At 33.3% G+C, this 19550-nt stretch overlaps 1 protein-coding gene across 5 annotated transcripts in view; it reads right to left on the bottom strand.

The window, feature by feature from the left end:
• The window catches only part of Scrn3 (secernin 3), a 30145-nt gene that overhangs the window by 4096 nt on the left and 6499 nt on the right, over window positions 1-19550 (bottom strand). For 4 of the 5 annotated variants that reach the window (XM_046447181.2, XM_058580209.1, XM_046447182.2 and 1 more), the window contains exons 5-7: window positions 15241-15453; window positions 3585-3747; window positions 2459-2639 (exon numbers count right to left, since the gene is read on the bottom strand). In XM_046447181.2, coding sequence (XP_046303137.1) covers window positions 2459-2639; window positions 3585-3747; window positions 15241-15453 — 557 coding nt within the window. The remainder of the gene's footprint in view (window positions 1-2458; window positions 2640-3584; window positions 3748-15240; window positions 15454-19550) is intronic. The other variant, XM_046447184.2, reaches the window with a different exon arrangement.

Raw genomic sequence — 19550 nt, 5'->3', positions numbered from 1 at the left:
TATTTTAAAACAACAACAAAATCTCTGCACATAACAAAGTTAACATTCGTATTTGTTGCCTCTTTGATGCAAAACACACAAACATAAATGACCCAAAAGTCAACTGAGAGGGGCTGGGGCTCAGTGTAGCACATTTGCCTGACATGTGTGAGACACTGGGTTCAATTCTCAGCACCACATATAAATAAATAAAGGTCTATCAACAACTAAAAATTTTTTTTTAAATCAACTGAGAAATAAGCTATGAAAAAAACCCAGCCAAGTCATTTAATATTTATACCAATAAATATAGAAATTTTCTATCTCACTAGTAATCAAGAAATGTAAATTAAAGCTATCAGTAGGACTGAGTCTCCCTAAAACAAAAAAGTAGTTATAGAGTCAGAACTAGAACATAGCTTATTGATATCATCCTCAAATTACGTTATTTTTCCATGACTTTATATTGTCAATCAACAATTAACATCTTTTAAACAGTAACAGCTTTTAATTTTTTAAATTTATTTATTTATGTATCTTTAGTTTTAGGTGGATATTTTTTTTTAATGTGGTTCTGAGGATCGAACCCAGTGCCTCATGCATGCCAGATAAGCACTCTACCACTGAGCTACAACCCTAGCCCCAAGCTTTTCATTTTTATCCCCAAATTACTTTGTAATTCCAATAAGCAATTTAATTTTTTAGTTCAACAAATATTTAATACTAACTCTATAAAAGTCACCTCCCAGAAGCAGTATAATGGGGAAAAGAGAAGTGAAAGCTCATGAGAGCAATTACGAACAACAAAAGCTGTGTGGAAACTGCACAGGAGGAGTAAAGGGATCCAGTAGAAGTTCCTAAAGCATAACACTAAGGGACTTGAGCAAAGGCCAAAGAATCAGAGTGCTCATCATTGCTCACCACACTGTTCTGAGTGTGGAGAATAAGCTAAGCACATAGGAATGACAGACACCTCAGGCCCAGTGACTTGGGCCCCAGTCAGCATACTAAGTGGGTTCCTATTGCTTGCCTCTCATTTCACACCACTAAGCTACAAAACAGTATTTAGACTGTAGACCAGATGTGAAAACAAACTGGTCCCCAGTAAAGCAGAATCAGCATTAAGAATTCTTAGCAAATAGGAAGTCTGGCAAAGTGCTTCAAACAAAAGCAAAATAGTAAAGTGGGGGGAAAAGGCAGATAACTATGCAAACATATTACAGGCAAAAATGAGTAATTACCTGGAGGAAAATTAATTTAATTGATTTAAATGTAGACAGATGTAAATGCCTAGATCTTGAAAAAGTTAAAGGATTATATAGCTAGAAAAATCAGCAAGTGGTAAAAATAGCCAAGAAAAGATATAGGATGGTTAATCTTTTCCTTCATTGCAGGTTGTCAATTGATAGTTGCCTTGAGACAGCACTTGTACTTTCTTTTTTCTTTCTTTCTTTTCTTTTTTTTTTTTTTTTGCAATGCTGGGTGGGGATCAAACCCAAGGCCTCATGCATGCATGCTAAGCAAGTACTCTACTATTGAGCTACAACCCCAGCCCCATTTCATTCTTATGGGGAGGAGGGGGGAGTTGGACGGGCAAGGGATAGGGAGGGCTGAAGAGGTATATTTTATAAAATTAACTTTCAATCTATGTCAGAAAATAAATACATCTGCTTATTTCTGGAGATTTCAGGTGACATGTTGCTCTTTACAATGTTCACATTTTTTAAATAATAAGCATATATTATTTTTTTAAAAAACAACTTATTATTTTAAGTCTATGAGGCCTTTAATCACTTTCAATTAATTTTCATCTGCAGTTGTAGGATTAAGATTTACTGCCCTTTAGAGTCTTTGTGATTTTTGGTGTGAGATACTAAGCTAATTACTAAACCTCTCTCCTAGTCTTGGATTCCTTATCAGTAAAATGGAGATAACAAGAGTACCTATCTCATAAAATGATTGTGCAGATTAAATAAAATAATCCATATAAAATGGTATATGATAAGTGCTCAATAATGTTAGTTATTGTTATGTTTAATATACTAAATTTGTCTAAAATAGTCACAACACACATATTCTTAACCAAAAGTAAAAATAATACAGCTTTACTATAGTAATAGCATCTACACTACTTCTTTTTTTTTGGGGGGGGGGCGGGGAAGAGGGTACCGGGGATTGAACTCATGGGCACTCGACCGCTGAGCCACATCCCCAGCCCTATTTTGTATTTAAAGACAGAGTCTCACTGAGTTGCTTAGCACCTCACTGTTGCTGAGGCTGGCTTTGAAATCCAATCCTTCTGCCTCAGCCTCCCAAGCTGCTGGGTTTACAGGCGGGCACCATCATCTCCAGCAGCATCTATACTATTTATAAACCTACTTTTTACATGAAGGAAAGAAATTGGTTCTTCAATGTTTAGAATTCAGATTGAATCATACTTTAAACTATTCTAATGATACAACAGATAATATAATAATACCTCATTATTATTTATTACTTCCAAAGCCTGTTGGTGGTTTTGGTAGAGTGGGTGTCTTCTATCAGGCTTACTCTTTAAGTGCAGCTTCTTTTTAACTGGATCTTCAAGTTCAAATGTTGGTGAACTGGTATCCAACAGTTGTGAAATATGTGGCACAAATATGAAAGGCTTAAAAACTGATCTAGAAGAAAGACACTTAATTAAATTGACATGACAAAATGTTTAAAAATTCAGCATTATTCTAAGTTTTCCAAGATTCTCTTAGAGAAGTTTCTCTTAATGATGCTACATAAGTAAGTTGTTCCTGTCATATTAATTATGCTTATGCCCAATTCCCAGTGTACAGTGTGATCTCATTTATGGCAGGGACAATGCTTAATTTAGGGCTGCATTATACTGACCTACTGAGAGCACAGCACATACACCATGTCAGTGAATGAACAGTTTTCCATTTCCTAAGGTAAGAACAATCCTCAGAGTTATAGACTGAGGATTATAACTTGGGGTGAAAATCAGCACAAGTGTTAATGAGGGGACACAGGTTTCACACTCTAACTTCTTAAAATATCTTTAACAATATGAAAGTCTATAACATTAAGGGATAGCAAGTACGAAATCATTTCTAAATGATTTCTAAATGGTGTTAAATTTGGTAAGAGATACAAATGACTTGAATCAAGATAGTCTATAAATAAAGTCCTAAAGATATAACTTGCACTACTGATAGTTTAAGTTTTACATGTATGTGTTTTCTGTATGTACATAAGTAAATCTAGCACAACTACATTACTTATTCAATTTACTAACATAAATCATCTAATGTCATTAATGTCTGAAATCTGAGCAGAAAAACCTATCTACCTTCTTTTCTTGACAATGTTAAATATATTTGTAGGAAAGAGGAGTACAGATAAGGGTAAATACAAAACTATAAGCCTTTTCTTCCCATAAAAAATGAGAACAGTTACACATATATGGAAATTGCAATCTAAAATTGGCCCAGAAAATCCACCAACAAGTTGTCTTATTTATGTAACAAAAATTTAGTCTCACAGAATTATCAACACACTATGATTCTTCCCCATACCATGACCACTTGCTAGTTCACAGTATTTTGTGACTTTACCTCTCAGGATCAGGAGTCCCCGTAAAGAAGTGAATGCAAGGAAGGTTGGAATCTTGAGGTAAAACAGAAACCATGCTTGCAGTGGTCAGGAATTCTCCTTCCATATTAATGCCACTTGGTTTATCTCGGAGAATTTCCATCATTGTTTCAAATGTTATGTTTCCTAGGGAAATAATTTTAAAATCCATCAAATAGGTTTGCATACATAGATACTTTACAATTACAAGCTGCTTTCTCTACTGATAATATAGGAGATACCAATCTTGGTATAAATGAGATATCAACTATAAAGAAACTCTGTTTCAACAGCACATTGTCACAGAAAGATATTTTCTTTTAAATATAAAATATGCAAAATCTCAAAAAACATTCTAATAGGCAAAAACTTTGTAAGCAAAAGCAATCAATAGTGTAAAAAATACATTCAATCCTATTGCACTTACAGAATTTTTAAGGCATATTTAGTAATGAACTGATGATATTTCAATAATTATTATCTGAGCCTGTCCATTCAATCAATAAAAAATATTATATTTAGTTTCCAATATTATAAAAGATTATTTTTATAAAATAAAACATTATTTTTACTATATTAATTTTTGTGTCTGACATTAATAATCTTACATGAAAGTGTGGGCTAGAACTTGAAAAAGAATGAAGATGACAAAACATATTATGGTTAATGGAATTTGGGTGTACATAATCCTGCTGGGCTACTTTAAAGATTAAACATCCATGTGTGAGATGAAATATGTATGTGATGATATATTGCATGTGATTATACTGTTTTATGCTTTTATATTTAATGTTTATTGTTTTTCAGAATTTTTTTGAGGAAAATAGAAAAAATTATTTTCTATCTTTAGTAAATATAACATGTCCCTGGTTACACAGAGTTTCAGAATTCAGTATTTGGAAAGCATCACAAAAAATTTTTTAAAGTCATTGATGTTTTCAGACAGCTCTGTTCCTTGCTATACACATTTATAGTCAAAGATGTGGCTCAGAACTACCTTAGAGTAACAACAACAACAAAAAAACCCTAACCTACCTGATGCAGTTATTATGGTTTGGATATAAGGTATTTCCCAAAAGCTCCTGTGTGAAGGCAGGAATGTTCAGCAGTGAGAGGATTAGACCGTAAGAGTTGAAACCTAATTGGTGGATTAACCCACTTGATGGATTAATAATTTGAATGGACTAGTTGGGCAGTAACTATAGGCAGGTAAGAATGACTGGAGGAATTAGGTCTCTAGAGGTGTACCTTTGTATCTGTCCCTGATCCTTCTCTCTCTGCTTCCTGGACATCATGAGTTGAGTAGTTTTCCTCCATCAGCCCTTCCACCATGATGTTATGCCTCACCATGAGCTCAGAGCAATGGAATCAGCTGAGACCTCTGAAACTGTGAGCCAAAATAAACTTCCTCTTCAAAGTTGTACTTGTCAAGTATCTTGGTCACAGCAATTAAAAAGCTGACTAACACAGCAGTCCTACAAAAATAGCCTGTTTTTCTTCTGACCTATCATTAATTTTCTTCTGCAAAATTTATCACTCCAAATTCCTCCTAAATCAAATTCAAACTCCTGAAAATTAAAACTTACTATTAAGCTCAACTGAAATGACCTTTTCCTCTCCATCTATAAGCATTACTAATCTCTTGTTTATTTGTTGTAGCCCCATCATTAGATTATACATTCCCTATAGAAAAGGATGATATTTCCCTCTGTTTAGTTCTCATTTATTTAAAAAAAAAAAACATTTTGGGGAATCTATTAAGTGCCAGGCACTGTCATAGAAACTAGAGGTGTATCTATATAGAGATATAAATATGAAAAGATATATCTCTTCATGAATATGATCCAATTTCAACTAAAGTAACAACAGTTAACAAGTCATTGACAATCTCTCCTAAAAAGTTTCAGAATAGGCTTAAAAGTTTTCCTTTGAATATAAGAAATTCTCATTATCAAAAGAAAACTGACACCAGAAAAGACTACTACTCAAAGTAACACATTTAAAATGAGAATCAAAACTTCATGGTAAATAATGGAGTAAAAAGGATTGATTGAACTTTTAATGTAAAATAAAAATGTTACAGAAATAAGTTTATTTAAACTTACAGAAAACAATTTAGTTTGAAATTTTAACATGCTAATTCTTAGAACAAAGAATGCAGTATAATTTTTCCAACAAAATTTTAAGAGAATACAACTTTATTTGACTATTGCAGGTTGATCATAAAGACAATTTTCACAAAAATATTTGAGGATTACATCAAGTTTCTTAACCCATCATTTCCCAGCATCCAATAATGGGTGGTCACTCTCTTAATCCTTTAATACTGAAGTCACTTTCTTTGAAAGCACTTGGCCATATTACTATCCTTAGTTTTCTCTTCAATTAATAGGTCTAACTCTCTATCCACGTGTTATTTGTCATTGACTTTGTATGAGACTTTTCTTGGGATAAACTGAAAAAATATTATAAAATTCATTGGCAAAAATGAACATTCAAGAATTTCCAGAAATAAATTAAATCAACTAAAAATAAAATAAAATATATGATTATTAAAAAAATTGCCAGGATAATTCTGAAAAAGCAGAGTAATAAGGAGGTATTTTTCATGTCACATAAAAAACAGTATTATAAATTCTCTCATATTGTTCTCTAGCTCATAAAACAGGTTTTGAGGGGCTGGCGATATAGCTCTGTAACTCAGAGGAAGAGTACTTGCCTAGCATGAATGAGGCCCTGGGTTCAATACATAGCACTGAAGACAGAAAGAAAGAAAAAGAGAAACTGGGTACCATGGGGCACACCTATAATCCCAGCTACTTGGGACATGAGGATTGCAAGTTAGAGGCCAGGCTGGGTAACTCAGAAAAACCTGTCTCAAAATTAAAAGAGGGGTGGGGTATAGCTCAGCCTAGCATACTTGAAAAACGTTCAATTCCCAGGACTGCAAAAAAAAAAAAAAAGGTTCTGACTGTTTCAGGTGTTCATTTATGTTTTTAAACAGGGAGATTTCCCCTACTCCAGTTATTATAGTTATTCCTGGAAGAAGGTAAGTCTAATTCCAAGTACTCCAACACAGGTAGCAGTATTCTTTTAACCACTCCATTATTATGCCTCCAATTTATTAAATACATCAGTTTTTTTTTACCCAGAAATAGTACCAGGTTCTTAGTAACAATAATGAACATGGTATATCCATATTGTAACAAGTACAGTTTGTTTGTTTGTTTTTTAAGTAATAAAACATAGTGTCTATCATCAGGTATTTCAGATAACTTATGTGCAAATATTTAATTGTTGCCTTAAAATCAGTTTTTGGTTTTGTTTTTGATTGTACCCAGGGTTGCTTAATCACTGAATCACATCCACAGCCCTTTTTATTTTTTATTTTGAGACAGGGTTTTGCTACATTGCTGAAGCTGACTTTGAACTTGCTATCCTCCTGCCTTAGTCTCCCAAACTGCTAAGATTACAGGCGAGCATCACCATGCCCAGCTAAACTTAGTTCTAAAGAAATAAATAACTTTCATTTAACATGGTTGATTGACCACAAGTTTTTGTTTGTTTGTTTGTTTTCCTCTCTCCCAAACTCTACAGTTTTGGGGCTGGAGATATAGCTCAGTGGTAGAGCACACGCTTAGTATGCACAATGCCCTGGATTCAATCCCTAGCACCAAATAATAAACACAACATTTTACAATACTTGTGGTGAGCCACTTCTGCCGTTTCTGCAGACTATGGTCCCCATTACAAGATGGCGCTGGCTCCGCTGTGGTCTGTGACAAACAACTCCTTATTTGGGAGAGTTGGCGCATGGTTTTTCACCACCCTATGAGAAAGCTCCACGTGGCAGCTTCGCATTGGGGCTTGAGATGCTTTATTAAGGCTGGGAGGGGCATCCGAGAGGAAAAAGAAGAAATATCAAGGGCCTGAATAAACTGCTGAAAGAAGATTCCTGAGTTGCGTCTTCCTTGCGGGCAAGGGGTCGCGACAAATACTTACCAGAAAGAAATTTTAAAATGAAGTAACTCACAAAGATAAAGAGAATAGGAAAAGCAAGAATCTCCCCACACCGTTCCCCTAACATGGGGATTAAAAGAAAAAGCTTCACTGGGAGCAATGGTGCATGCCTATAATCCCAGGGGAAGGCTGAGACAGGAGGATTGCAAGTTCAAACCCAGAGTTTAGCAATTTAGCAAGGCCCTAAGTAACTCAGCAAGACCCTGTCTCTAATAAAATACAAAAAGGGTTGGAGATGTGACTCAGTGGTTGAGTGCCCCTGGGTTCAATTCCGGGAGGGAAGATGGAGGGAAGGAAAGAAAGAAAAGAAAAAGCTCAGAGCAAGTCTATACCCAAAATATGATTTTTGTGATACTTCAAAAGAAAATTAACTTTCATATACAATAACCTAATGTTCTGTCATCAGTTAATCATGCAACTTACCAACAATTTTATGGTAATGAAAACAGATTTACACAAGTCCATATTCTATCTGGTTTCTTCACAGTATAACCATGACTTCAAATTCAAACAAGAAAAATAACTTACTGAATTTATAGGTAACTTGTTATAGGAGTCATAATTTTCTGTTAATTTTGAAAAACACAGGAAGAAAAAAGGGTGTTACCCAAAAAAGCACCTTTAATGTTAAAACTCAGCAATAAAACAAAAGCCTAGCATCCATACTGATCTACTACTACCAGATACATAGCTCTAATACCTAGTGAGATTTAAAAATGATTCAAGTCTAAATTCCTATAAATGCAAGTTTTAATAAAAACAGTGGCAGAACATAACACTGTGATAATACAAGTATTACAAAAATGTTTTCTGTATTCAAAACCTACAATTCTCAAAATGAAAGGAGGATTTACATGATCACTTGAGTAGGGTAGCTATAAGTAATCCACTAGCAAGCATTGAATAAGTACTGAGACTGCAGTGGCAGGGTTCAGTAAAATAAATGCAAAACATAGGGTGCAATTTCATTGCAATTTAAACTAGTTATTTAAAATACATGAGTGAATATAGATACAATTTGGATATACATGCAGCACAGTTAATAGCCATCAGGTAGGGATGGTTAGAAAGGAGAAAGGTAGGCTCTTCTATCTAGAAAAATTAGCCATAATGTACTAGTGGACAATTTTCTATGAAAGAATTGGAAATACATTTATTCTTTTGGCAAAGCACAGAAAGCTAGATGAACTATACTTCACACTTGAAAAAAATAAGCTTCATGTCAGATGCATATATTAATATATTCATGTATAACTATCAAATCTACAATTCAGTATTTTGTAGTTAAATATAACAAGTATTATGATGCACTGGGTAATTAATGTTTTATTATTTCTATTTGGTTTTCTTCCTTTTGTCCAATTACTCTAAACCTTACATTCTTGACATTTTCCTTTCCATCTTAATTGCTCTTCATTTTTAAAAATTATCTGCTAATTTTATTTCCTGGACTTTAAGTTTACTGCCTGAAAAAAATACACAACAGTGATCTTTGCTAAACTACCTAGAAGTTACAATTTAATTCAATTCAACCAATGATTCTTAATTAATCATTTCAACACTTATTAAACACACACAACATAGTAGTACAAGACATTGAGCTAGGTATTAAGAGAAAAATAAAGGTAAATTTAAAAAGCCCTTTTTTCAGTTTCATAGAGAATATAAATGAAGAGCACAAATACATGTAGTTTTCTCATTTGTAAAATGAAGATGATATCTACTTCATATGGCTGTTTAAAAAGAAAATGTAAGTGAATAACTTAATACAGTACCTAGCCCTGGATAAGTTTGCAATAAATGAGAGTAGATGCTGCTACAACTTTTTTTTAATCTACTTTTATAATAAGTCTAAAATTGAAATATTTAGTATAACATTCTGTATCATTTTTTATATACCTATCCCTATGGAAAAATAGTTTAAATATACTTATAAAATGATAAATTAGCTGGGCATGGTTGTACACACCTGTCATCCCAGTGGCTCAGAAGGCTGAGGCAGGAGGATCAAAAGTTCAAAGCTATACTCAGCAACTTAGCGAGGCTAAACATCTCAGGAAGATCCTATCTCTAAATAAAATACAAAAAAGGGCTGGGGATGTGGCTCAGTGGTTCAGCGCCCCTGTGTTCAATCCCAGTACTAAAAATAAATTAATTAATACATAAAATAAAATGATAAACTAACATTAAGAAACTTTGTAGAAAATATTTCAAATTTTGACATTGTTTTAGAAATTAAAATATAAGATATTAAATACTTTGAAAAATAACTAATGTGAAATTAATTTGTTTAATGAATACTTGAAAAAAGCAAATATCAATCATTGACTGATCCATCTGAGTAGTTGGTATCTGATTGATTTATAGAACCATTTTATTCTTTAAGTGAAGGAGGATAGAGCAGTCACATGTTTTTATTAGTAAAATGACTCTTTTAGCTATTATCTGCTACTCAGTAATCTAAATAAAATTTATTCTGCCAGAATTATTTGGTAGCAAAGGGGAAAAATACATTAAAAGTTATTTTTTAGGAGTTAATAGTGACCCAATATAAAAAATGGGAAAAAGATACACTAATAAGTGGACAATTTATAAGAAAATTATAAATTTTCAATAAATATAGGAATGTCTAATCTTACTAATAAAATAATATATATTGAGATAATAATATGCCACTTTTACCTACAAAATTTATAAGGGCTAGTCAGGTGCAGTGGCACACACCTATAATCCCAGTGTTTCAGGAGGCAGAGGCAGAAGGATTATGTGTTCAAGATCAGCCTCGGCAGACTAACCCACAAAATTACAATTATCTTATATTAGACAAAGGTACCAAAAACATGCACTGGAGAAAAAATAGCCTCTTCAACAGATGGTGCTGGGAAAACTGGAAATCCATATGCAACAAAAAGAAATTAAAACCTTATTTCTCACCACTCACAAAACTCAACTCAAAATGGATCAAGGACTTAGGAATAAAACCAGAGACCCTGCATCTAATAGAAGAAAAAGTAGGCCCTAATTTCCATTATGTGGGATTGGGCCCCAACTTCCTTAATAAGACTCCTGTGGAGCAAGAATTAAAATCAAAAATCAATAAATGGGATGGAATCAAACTAAAAAGTTTCTTCTCAGCAAAAGAAATAATCTGTGAGGTGAATAGACAGCCTACATCTTGGGAGCAAATCTTTACCCCTCACACATCACATAGAGCACTAATCTCTAGGGTAATATAAAGAACTCAAAAAGCTAAGCACCAAAAAAAAAAAAAAACACAAATAACCCAATCAATAAATGGGCCAAGGACCTGAACAGGCACTTCTCAGAAGATGATATACAATCAATCAACAAATATATGAAAAAATGTTCATTATCACTAGCAATTAGAGAAGTGCAAATCAAAACCACTCTAAGATTTCATCTCACTCCAGTCAGAATGGCAGCTAGTATGCATACAAACAACAATAAGTGTTGGCGAGGATGTGGGGGGAAAGGTACATACATTGCTGGTGGGACTGCAAATTGGTGCAGCCAATATAGAAAGCAGTTTGGAGATTTCTTGGAAAATTGGGACTGGAGCCACCATTTGACCCAGCTATCCCTCTCTCCTGGGTCTATACCCAAAGGACTTAAAACAGCTTACTATAGGGACACAACCACATCAGTGTTTATAGCAGCACAATTCACAATAGCTAAACTGTGGAACCAACCTAGATGCCCTTCAGTAGATGAATGTATTAAAAGAAATGTGGCATGTACACAATTGATTATTACTCAGGAATAAAAGAGAAAAAAATCATGGGATTTGCAGGTAAATGGATGGAGTTAGAGAAGATAATGCTAAGTGAAGTTAGCCAATCCCAAAAAACCAAATGCTGAATGTTTTCTTTGATATAAGGAGGCTGATTCATAGTGGGATAGGGAGAGGGAGCATGGAGGCAGGGATGAACTCTAGATAGGGCAGAGTTGTTGGAGGGAAAGAGGGGGACATGGAGTTATAAATGATAGTGGAATGTGATGATCATTATCCAAAGTACATGTATGAAGACACGAATTGATGTGAATATACTTTGCATACAGCCAGAGATATGAAAAATTATGCTCTATGTGTGTAATAAGAATTGTAATGCATCCCGCTGTCATATATAAATAAAAATTTAAAAATTAAAAAAATAAAAAGAACTATTTAAAAATGAATAAAAATAAGATCAGCCTCACCAATTTAGCAAGACTGTAAACAACTCAGCAAGACCCTGTCTCTAAATAAAACATAAGAAAAGGCTGGAGATGTGGCTCAGTGGTTAAGTGCCTCTGGGTTCAATCCTGGGTAACCCCCACAAAATTATAAAGGTTAAAAAATAAGTATTTAGAAAATAGGCACTCAACTATTCATATATTGCTGGGGTTAATTTAAATTGATGTATCTATTCTGGTGGCCACTGTGGCAATGTGTTTCAAAAACTTTAAAATATATATACATTTTGACTGCACATTCTTCTTCTAGAAACTCATTCTATTAAAATAACCATGGATATGAATATAAGTAGGCTATGAACACTTTATATGATTTTCAGTAATGAAAAACTAAAAATTACCTAAGTAACAGTTATTTGTTAGCTAAAGTATGATTCATAAATCATTCTTTATTATATAATGATCAAAATACTACTACATAAAAATTAAGGCAATATCAAAATAATAAATATGTTTCTATTTAAAGGAAAGTTCTGCAGATACTAAAATACAATGATCTGTATTATATACTACTAACTTTGGAAAGTTATATGTAGAAAAGTATAAATGGCATGCTACCATTTCAGTAAAATACATATACATATTTGTCTCATTAAACCTGTATCATCTCTGGGAGAATACATAAAGAATTGCCTATGGGGGAAAAAACTAAGTATTTGGGGACAGATTACAAATGCACCTTTAAATTTTCAATCATGTGAATATATTTATTTTTAAAAGTAAAATAATATCATGGAATAATAAAAGACATGTGAAGGAGTTCTACTTTGAACATCACTACGTAAGCTCCTATCAGACCAACCCTCCCTAATATAAACTTGGAATAAAAATGCAGTGAACAATTAACCTGAAGGCTCTTTACAACTAACAAAGGCAAGAAAATTTGGAGGTGATGTGGATGAGAGGATGATGCATAGGGTGAGTTTCCCAATTTTTTTATGACTGCAACTTATAGGACACAGTCAGTGCTGTGCTGGCAGCAGTAGATAACCTTGGTATTTCTGACCTCAAGAACCAGAGGTCAACCACAAGCACTGGAAAGTGAAGGGCAAATCCCATAATGCAGAGAGTCAGGCAGAAGAAATTCTAAATTCTCTGTTCAAAATAATAACAAACAAACAAAAAACACGTGCCCAAATAGCCCAAATATTCATCTGATCCCTAAATAATCATGTGGGGCAGAATGCAAGAAATGGACTGAAATTTGAGCCAATGATAGTTTGCAGATTGAGTATAATCAGTTAAGATGAAGTATCTGTTAAAACAAGTTATCCATTTCTTATTAGGTAAATTTGGTGTTCTGTGGATTTTAAGGAATTGGTTCATTTCCTCTGAGTTAATGAATTTAGGAGCATAGAGTTATTTGTAGTATTCCTTTGTTAGTTTCCTAAAGTCTGTGGAGCCTATTATGAACTCTTATTTCTGACGCTAGTCATTTATATCTTCTTCCTCCCCAGAATTAGACTTAAACCAGCCCCAAAGGAAAGATTACTATAGAGCTACCCTAATAAGGCTTAAAAATAGGCCTAAAGGAATGAAATTACTAAAATTCCAACAGTGTTCCAAAGAATACAAAATTGCAGCATTCATCAAATAAAATCATAATGCCCACCATCCAATCAAAATTACTAGATCCTTGAAAATGCAACTCCCCCTCCCGCAAAAAAGATGAAAATTTGGTCACCGGAAGACAGACTCAAAAATTATGGAGATGATATTGTTAGCTGACAAGAATGCTAAAATTTCTATTATATTGCTATATGCTCAAGAATTTAAAGAAAAACACAAAGGTAATAAGTAGACAAATGAAAGATAAAGAACCAAATGAAATTTGTAGAGATGAAATACAATATCGAAAATGAAAACATCACTAGATGAGATTTAACAGCAGATCAGATAATACACAGGAAAAGTCAGAATACTTGAGGACATTACAGGAGAAGCTATTATAGTATAGATAGAAACTTCATCTTTTCATCAGAATCCCATGTAATTTAAATGTTTTCAGTGCAGTTACATGTAGATTTATTATAGTACATTTTCCATTAGATAGGTAATTTGAGTAAAATCTGAATATGTATTGTATCAAATATTCACAGAGTAGAGTTAGAAATACACATATGCTGAGGTCTTGTATGGTTTACTAATTCCAAACCAACATTTGTTTCTCAGCCCCACACAGGTAGCCCACAAAATAAATGTGGTTGAGAGTTCAATCTCTCATAAGAGACTGTATTGACTTATAGCCTGAAAAAGCAGGAAGCTCAACTCTAGGCTAGGAATCTAGGCAAGAAGTACAGTAGCATTTTTTAGATTTGTACCTTGGGAAAAAGCCTAGCTCCTATTTTCCAAACAAGTCTTTGACCTAGCCATCTATGCTTTCATGGATGTTAAAACTCTAGCCTGTAAGGCTTAGCTCCAATGCAGAATCCCCCTGCCCTTTGACCCAGAGATGAGGAGGACTGTCTGGGGGTGGAAATATTCCAAATCTTGCTCATATTATAGGTTTTCTCTTCATTTTTAGAACCTGGTGATTTCCTATTCTTGTATTCAAACTTAGTTATATATGCTTTTAATGACTATTTTATTCAATATTTCTGAAATTTTGAAGTGGGAAGGAGGGAATTCTTGTATCTGCTCAGTTTGTCTTCTCAACCAGAACTTCTAGATATAATTTACAGTAATAAAATAACCAATAAGAGTACTATCAAGGGGCTGGAGCTGTAGCTCAGTGGTAAGCGCTTGCCTTGTATATGTGAGGCACTAGGTTTGATCCTCAGCACCATGTAAAAATAAATAAACATACTGTATGTTTATCTACAACTAAATAAATATTTTTTTAAAAAGAATACTATCAAAAGATAAATACAAGAAGTAATAGTCAAAGAAGCATGTTTCCATGTTTCAAAAAATTCTGAGAGCCGGGTAGGGTGGTGCAAGCACATAATGCCAGCAGCTCAGGAGGCTGAGGCAGGAGGATCACAAATTCAAAGCCAGGCTCATCAACTTAGCAAAGAACTGGGAATGTGGCTCAGTAATTAAGCACCCCTGAGTTCAACCCTGGTACCAAAAAAAAAAAAAAAAAAAAAAAATCTGAGAAGTAACCACAATTTTGTTTGAAGAATATTAACAGAATTTTTTTAAAGTTTCTAAGAAATGAAAATCTGAACTTTCACATAGAATCATTACCTTCCCACAATTATATATTTTACACATCTCAAAAAATAGCTTACATCATCATACTGTTTTCAGTTTTAATGACTATATTTTTACTAAATATAATTCCTCAAAACAGATTTATCACTCCTACATTATATCCACAAAATGTAATTTGTTTTTTTGACATTATTAAAATGCTAAAATTACCTTTGTGTTTATTCAGAAGCTTGTAGCCCTCACAGTATCTGCCTGATGAAGTCATCATCTTGGCTGTGTCAAGATAAGAATATGTTGCAGCAAAATCAAATTCCTTTTTACCATCCCACCATCCTTTCTGCTTAGCATAGTTTCTCATGTCTGGATGTTCTTGGTCAATCTTGGTTGTTATAGAAAGCTGATTAGAAATATTACGAACTCCCTCTATTTTCAAGGAAAAGGGAAATGAAAATGAAAAGTTATGTTTAACATTAATGTTCCATCTATACATTATAAATTCTCAGTCACTATTTAAATGTAAACATAGACTTCTAAATTTTGTGCTATGTGCATCTATTGCATATTCTAAGAGACAATTTTTAAATGATTTTTTTTAGAGAGAGATAGAGAGAATTTTTTAATATTTATTTTTTAGTTTTCGGCGGACACAACATCTTTGTTTGTATGTGGTGCTGAGGATCGAACCCGGGCCGCATGCATGCCAGGTGAGCGCGCTACCGCTTGAGCCACATCCCCAGCCCCAAAAGAGACAATTTTTAGAATTAAACTTTTTATGTTCAGATAATTGTAGATCCATATGCAGTTATAAGAAATAATCCAGGGAGAAACTGTGTTCCCTTTACTCCGTATCCCCCAACAAAAACATTTTGAAAAACTAGAGTATAAAGTCACAATCAAAATACTGGTAATGATACAGTCAAGAAAAAGAATGCTTATACTACCACAAGAATCCTTTATGTTGCCCTCTTAGAGCCGTACCCACTTGTCTCCCACCCCTAGCACACATGAACTCCAGGCAACCACTAGTGTGTTCTCTTATGTCTCTAAATATTAATTCTAAGAATCCTAGCTTTTTTTTATTCAACATAATTCTCTAAAGATTCATCCAGCTTACTGTAGGTATCAACAGTTCATTCCTTTTTATTGCTGAGTAATACTCAAGGATGTGGATTTACTACAGTTTGTGACACTATTTTTTTTAAGTCATAAATACATTTAAAACAGAAAAAATAAGGCTTGCAAAGATATTGTGGCACAAGTCACAAATAAAATTTTCCACTAAAATACAAAAGAGAAAAAACAATAAAAGTCTGTTTTAAAAAGATCACAATAAATTATATAGCTCATGATAAATGAAAATTGACCCAACCACTCAGGAGGATCACAAGTTTGAGGCCAGCCTAACTTAGGAAGACCCTGTCTCAAAATTTTTTACAAAGGGCTGAGAATGTAGCCCAGAGGTAAAATGTTCCTGGGTTCAATCCCCGTACCACAAAAATAAATGTTAATTAAAATTGATAGTGTTTTGAAACTGACTTAAAAGACAGTCTGCAAAGTAAAAATCAACTAAGTAATTATTCTACTGAAATAATACTTGGGATATTCTTACTATAAAATCAAGACTTAAGTCATAATAGAATCAAGGATAGTGATAAAGTTTCCATCTAAGAGATGACTCCCTATAATTTAACAATTCAGTTTTTTAAAATCAACATATATTTTAATTGACACATAATAATTGTACATATTTATGTGTTACAGTGTAGCATTTCATTACATGTATAATAATGTCTAATAATCAGACCAGGGCAAATGGGTGTATATTATATCAGACATATATCATTTCTTTGTGTTAGGAACATTCAAAGACAACAATTTAGTTCTTGGGCTCATTTAGAAGTAGAGAAACTGGTGACAAAATTAACATACAACTGGATAATGAGACCCAGTGAAGGTGCTTATTTTGCATGACCTAATGAGACTTTTTCACGGAATGTTGAACTATGTTGAATAGAATTCATTTGCCTTTTCATGTAGCATATTTGATAAAATTAAAAGTGCTTAATGATATAATTGGGCCAATTAACACAATAAGAAAATAGAGTCTAAGTTAAACTTTATATATTAAAAAAGATAAAATACATAAAATAAAACATAAAACAAAATATATAAAGCAAAATATATAACAAAATGTCTAACAAAACAACTGGCAATGATCTGTTTTGAAAATAATACCCAAATCCTCCAAAGCTCAAGACTTCCTTTATGAAGCCTTTCTGAACTCCCCCAGCTTACAATGACCTTTCCTTTCTTTAATATTCACAGCATCTATGTGAATCATTCATACAACAATTAACATTTTTACATGTATATATTATCTCCTTAGTAAAACTAGGATATCCTCCTGGATCTCGAACATAATCACATGATTATGTTTGAACACAAGTTGTGCTCTAGTGAAAGAACACTGAACTGAAATCAGGAGATCTCAATTCCAAGTTTTGCATATACCAGTCTCTTACATCTCTGGATTTCCTCACTTGAAAAAAATAAAAGGAATATATGATCAAAACAAAACCATGGGAAAGAAAAAGCAAAGCATTCTAAAGCAAACAAATTGTGTTGTTCTACCCAATGACATAAAATTTTGTTTTACTATTATATCAGCGTACCCTTTCTTTTTTACTGATAACATTAAAATTAAGCATAATAGTGGGATTTATTATTACATATTAGTACATGCACATAATTTAGTCAATTTCATTCACCAGTACCTTCTTTTCCCTCTCCTCTATCCTCCTCCTTGTCCCTTTCTTCTACTCCACTGGTCCCCTTTCTATTTTTATGACATCCTTGCCCCTGCCTTTTATTTTCTTTAGCATCCACATACGAAAGAAAATATGACCATTGAGTTTCTGAGTCTGGCTTACTTCATTTAACATAATGTTCTCAAGTTCCATCCATTTTCCTGTAAATTACACAGTTTCATTCATATTTATGTCTGAATAAAACTCCATTGTCCAAAATACATGTATGAAGGCACGAATTGGTGTCAACATACTTTATATACAACCAGAGATATGAAAAATTGTGCTGTATATGTGTAATAAGAATTGTAATGCATTCCGCTGTCATTTATTTTTTAAAAAATCAATTTAAAAAAGCTCCATTGTGTATATATACCACATTTTCTTTATTCACTTATCCATTGATAGACACTTACAGACAGACATTGGTTCTATACCTTGGCTCTTGGGAATTGCATTGCTATAAACATGGGTATATATGTATAGCTATGCTGACTTTAATTCTTTTGAATAAATACTGAGGAATACCATAGCTGCATCATATGGTGGTTCCATTCCTAGTCTTTTGAGGAACCTCCATATTGATTTCCATACTGGTTATACAAAGTCATAATCCCATAAAGATCCCATAAGTATTCTTTTTCTCCTTCATTCTTGCCAGCAATTATTATTATTTGTATTTCTTGATTACTGCCATTCTAATTGGAATAAGATGAACTCTTAGGGTAATTTTGATTTGCATTTCCCTGATTGCTAAAGATGTTGAAATTTTTTTCATATATTTGTTGACCATTTGTATTTCTTCTTTTGAGAAGTGTTTAATTTTTTCCCCGTTTATTGACTGGGTTATTTTATAGATTTTTAAAGTTCTTTATATATTATGGATATTAATCGTCTGTTGAAAAACTAGCTAGCAAAGACTTCTCCCAGATTGCATACTCTCTTCATGCTCTTTTTTTACTTTGCTGTACAGAAGCTTTTCAATTTGATGCAAACCCATTTATTAATTTTTGGTACTATTTCCTGAATTTTAGGAGTCTTGTTGAGGAAGTTGTTGCTTGTCTGTACCTATATGTTGGAGTGCTGACCCACTTTAAAGTTGCCAAGTTTCTGGTCTGATTCCTAGGTCTTTCATCCATTTTGAGTTGACTTTTGTGCAGGGTGAGAGGGATCTCAACCTCAAATTCAGGGTGAGTTTCATTATTCTACATCTGGATATTCAGTTTTTCCACACATTTGTTTAAAAGGCTATCTTTTCTCCAAAGTATATTTGGGGCACCTTTGTAAGGATCAGATGAATATATCTGTGTGGGTCTGTCTCTGTGTCTTCTATTTTATTCCATTGCTCTATGTGTGTTTTTATGCCAGTACTGTTCTGTTTTACTTACTAGCTTTGTAGTGTAATTTAAAATTGAGTATTGTGATGCCATCAGCATTTTTTTCTTTCCTTTGAGTTGCTTGTGATATTCTGGATTTTATATTCTTCCATATGAATTTTGGGACTGTTTTTTCTAGTTCTGTGAAGAATATTATTGGTATTTTGATGGACATTGCATTGACTCTGTAGATCACTTTTTGTACTACGGCCATTCTGCCTATCCATGAACATGGGAGATCTGTCCATCTTCTAGTGTCTTCTTCAATTTCTTTCTTCAGTGTTCTATAATTTTCATTATAAAGGTCTTTCACCTCTTTGATTAGATTTATTCTTTC

The sequence above is a fragment of the Marmota monax genome, unplaced genomic scaffold (genome assembly GCF_021218885.2).
Source record: "Marmota monax isolate L192 unplaced genomic scaffold, Marmota_monax_Labrador192_F-V1.1 WCK01_AAM20220418_F8-fsc00007, whole genome shotgun sequence".
NCBI lineage: Eukaryota > Metazoa > Chordata > Mammalia > Rodentia > Sciuridae > Marmota > Marmota monax.
The sequence above is the reverse complement of the archived record's forward strand: the minus strand, read 5'-3'. Positions and strand labels throughout refer to the sequence as shown.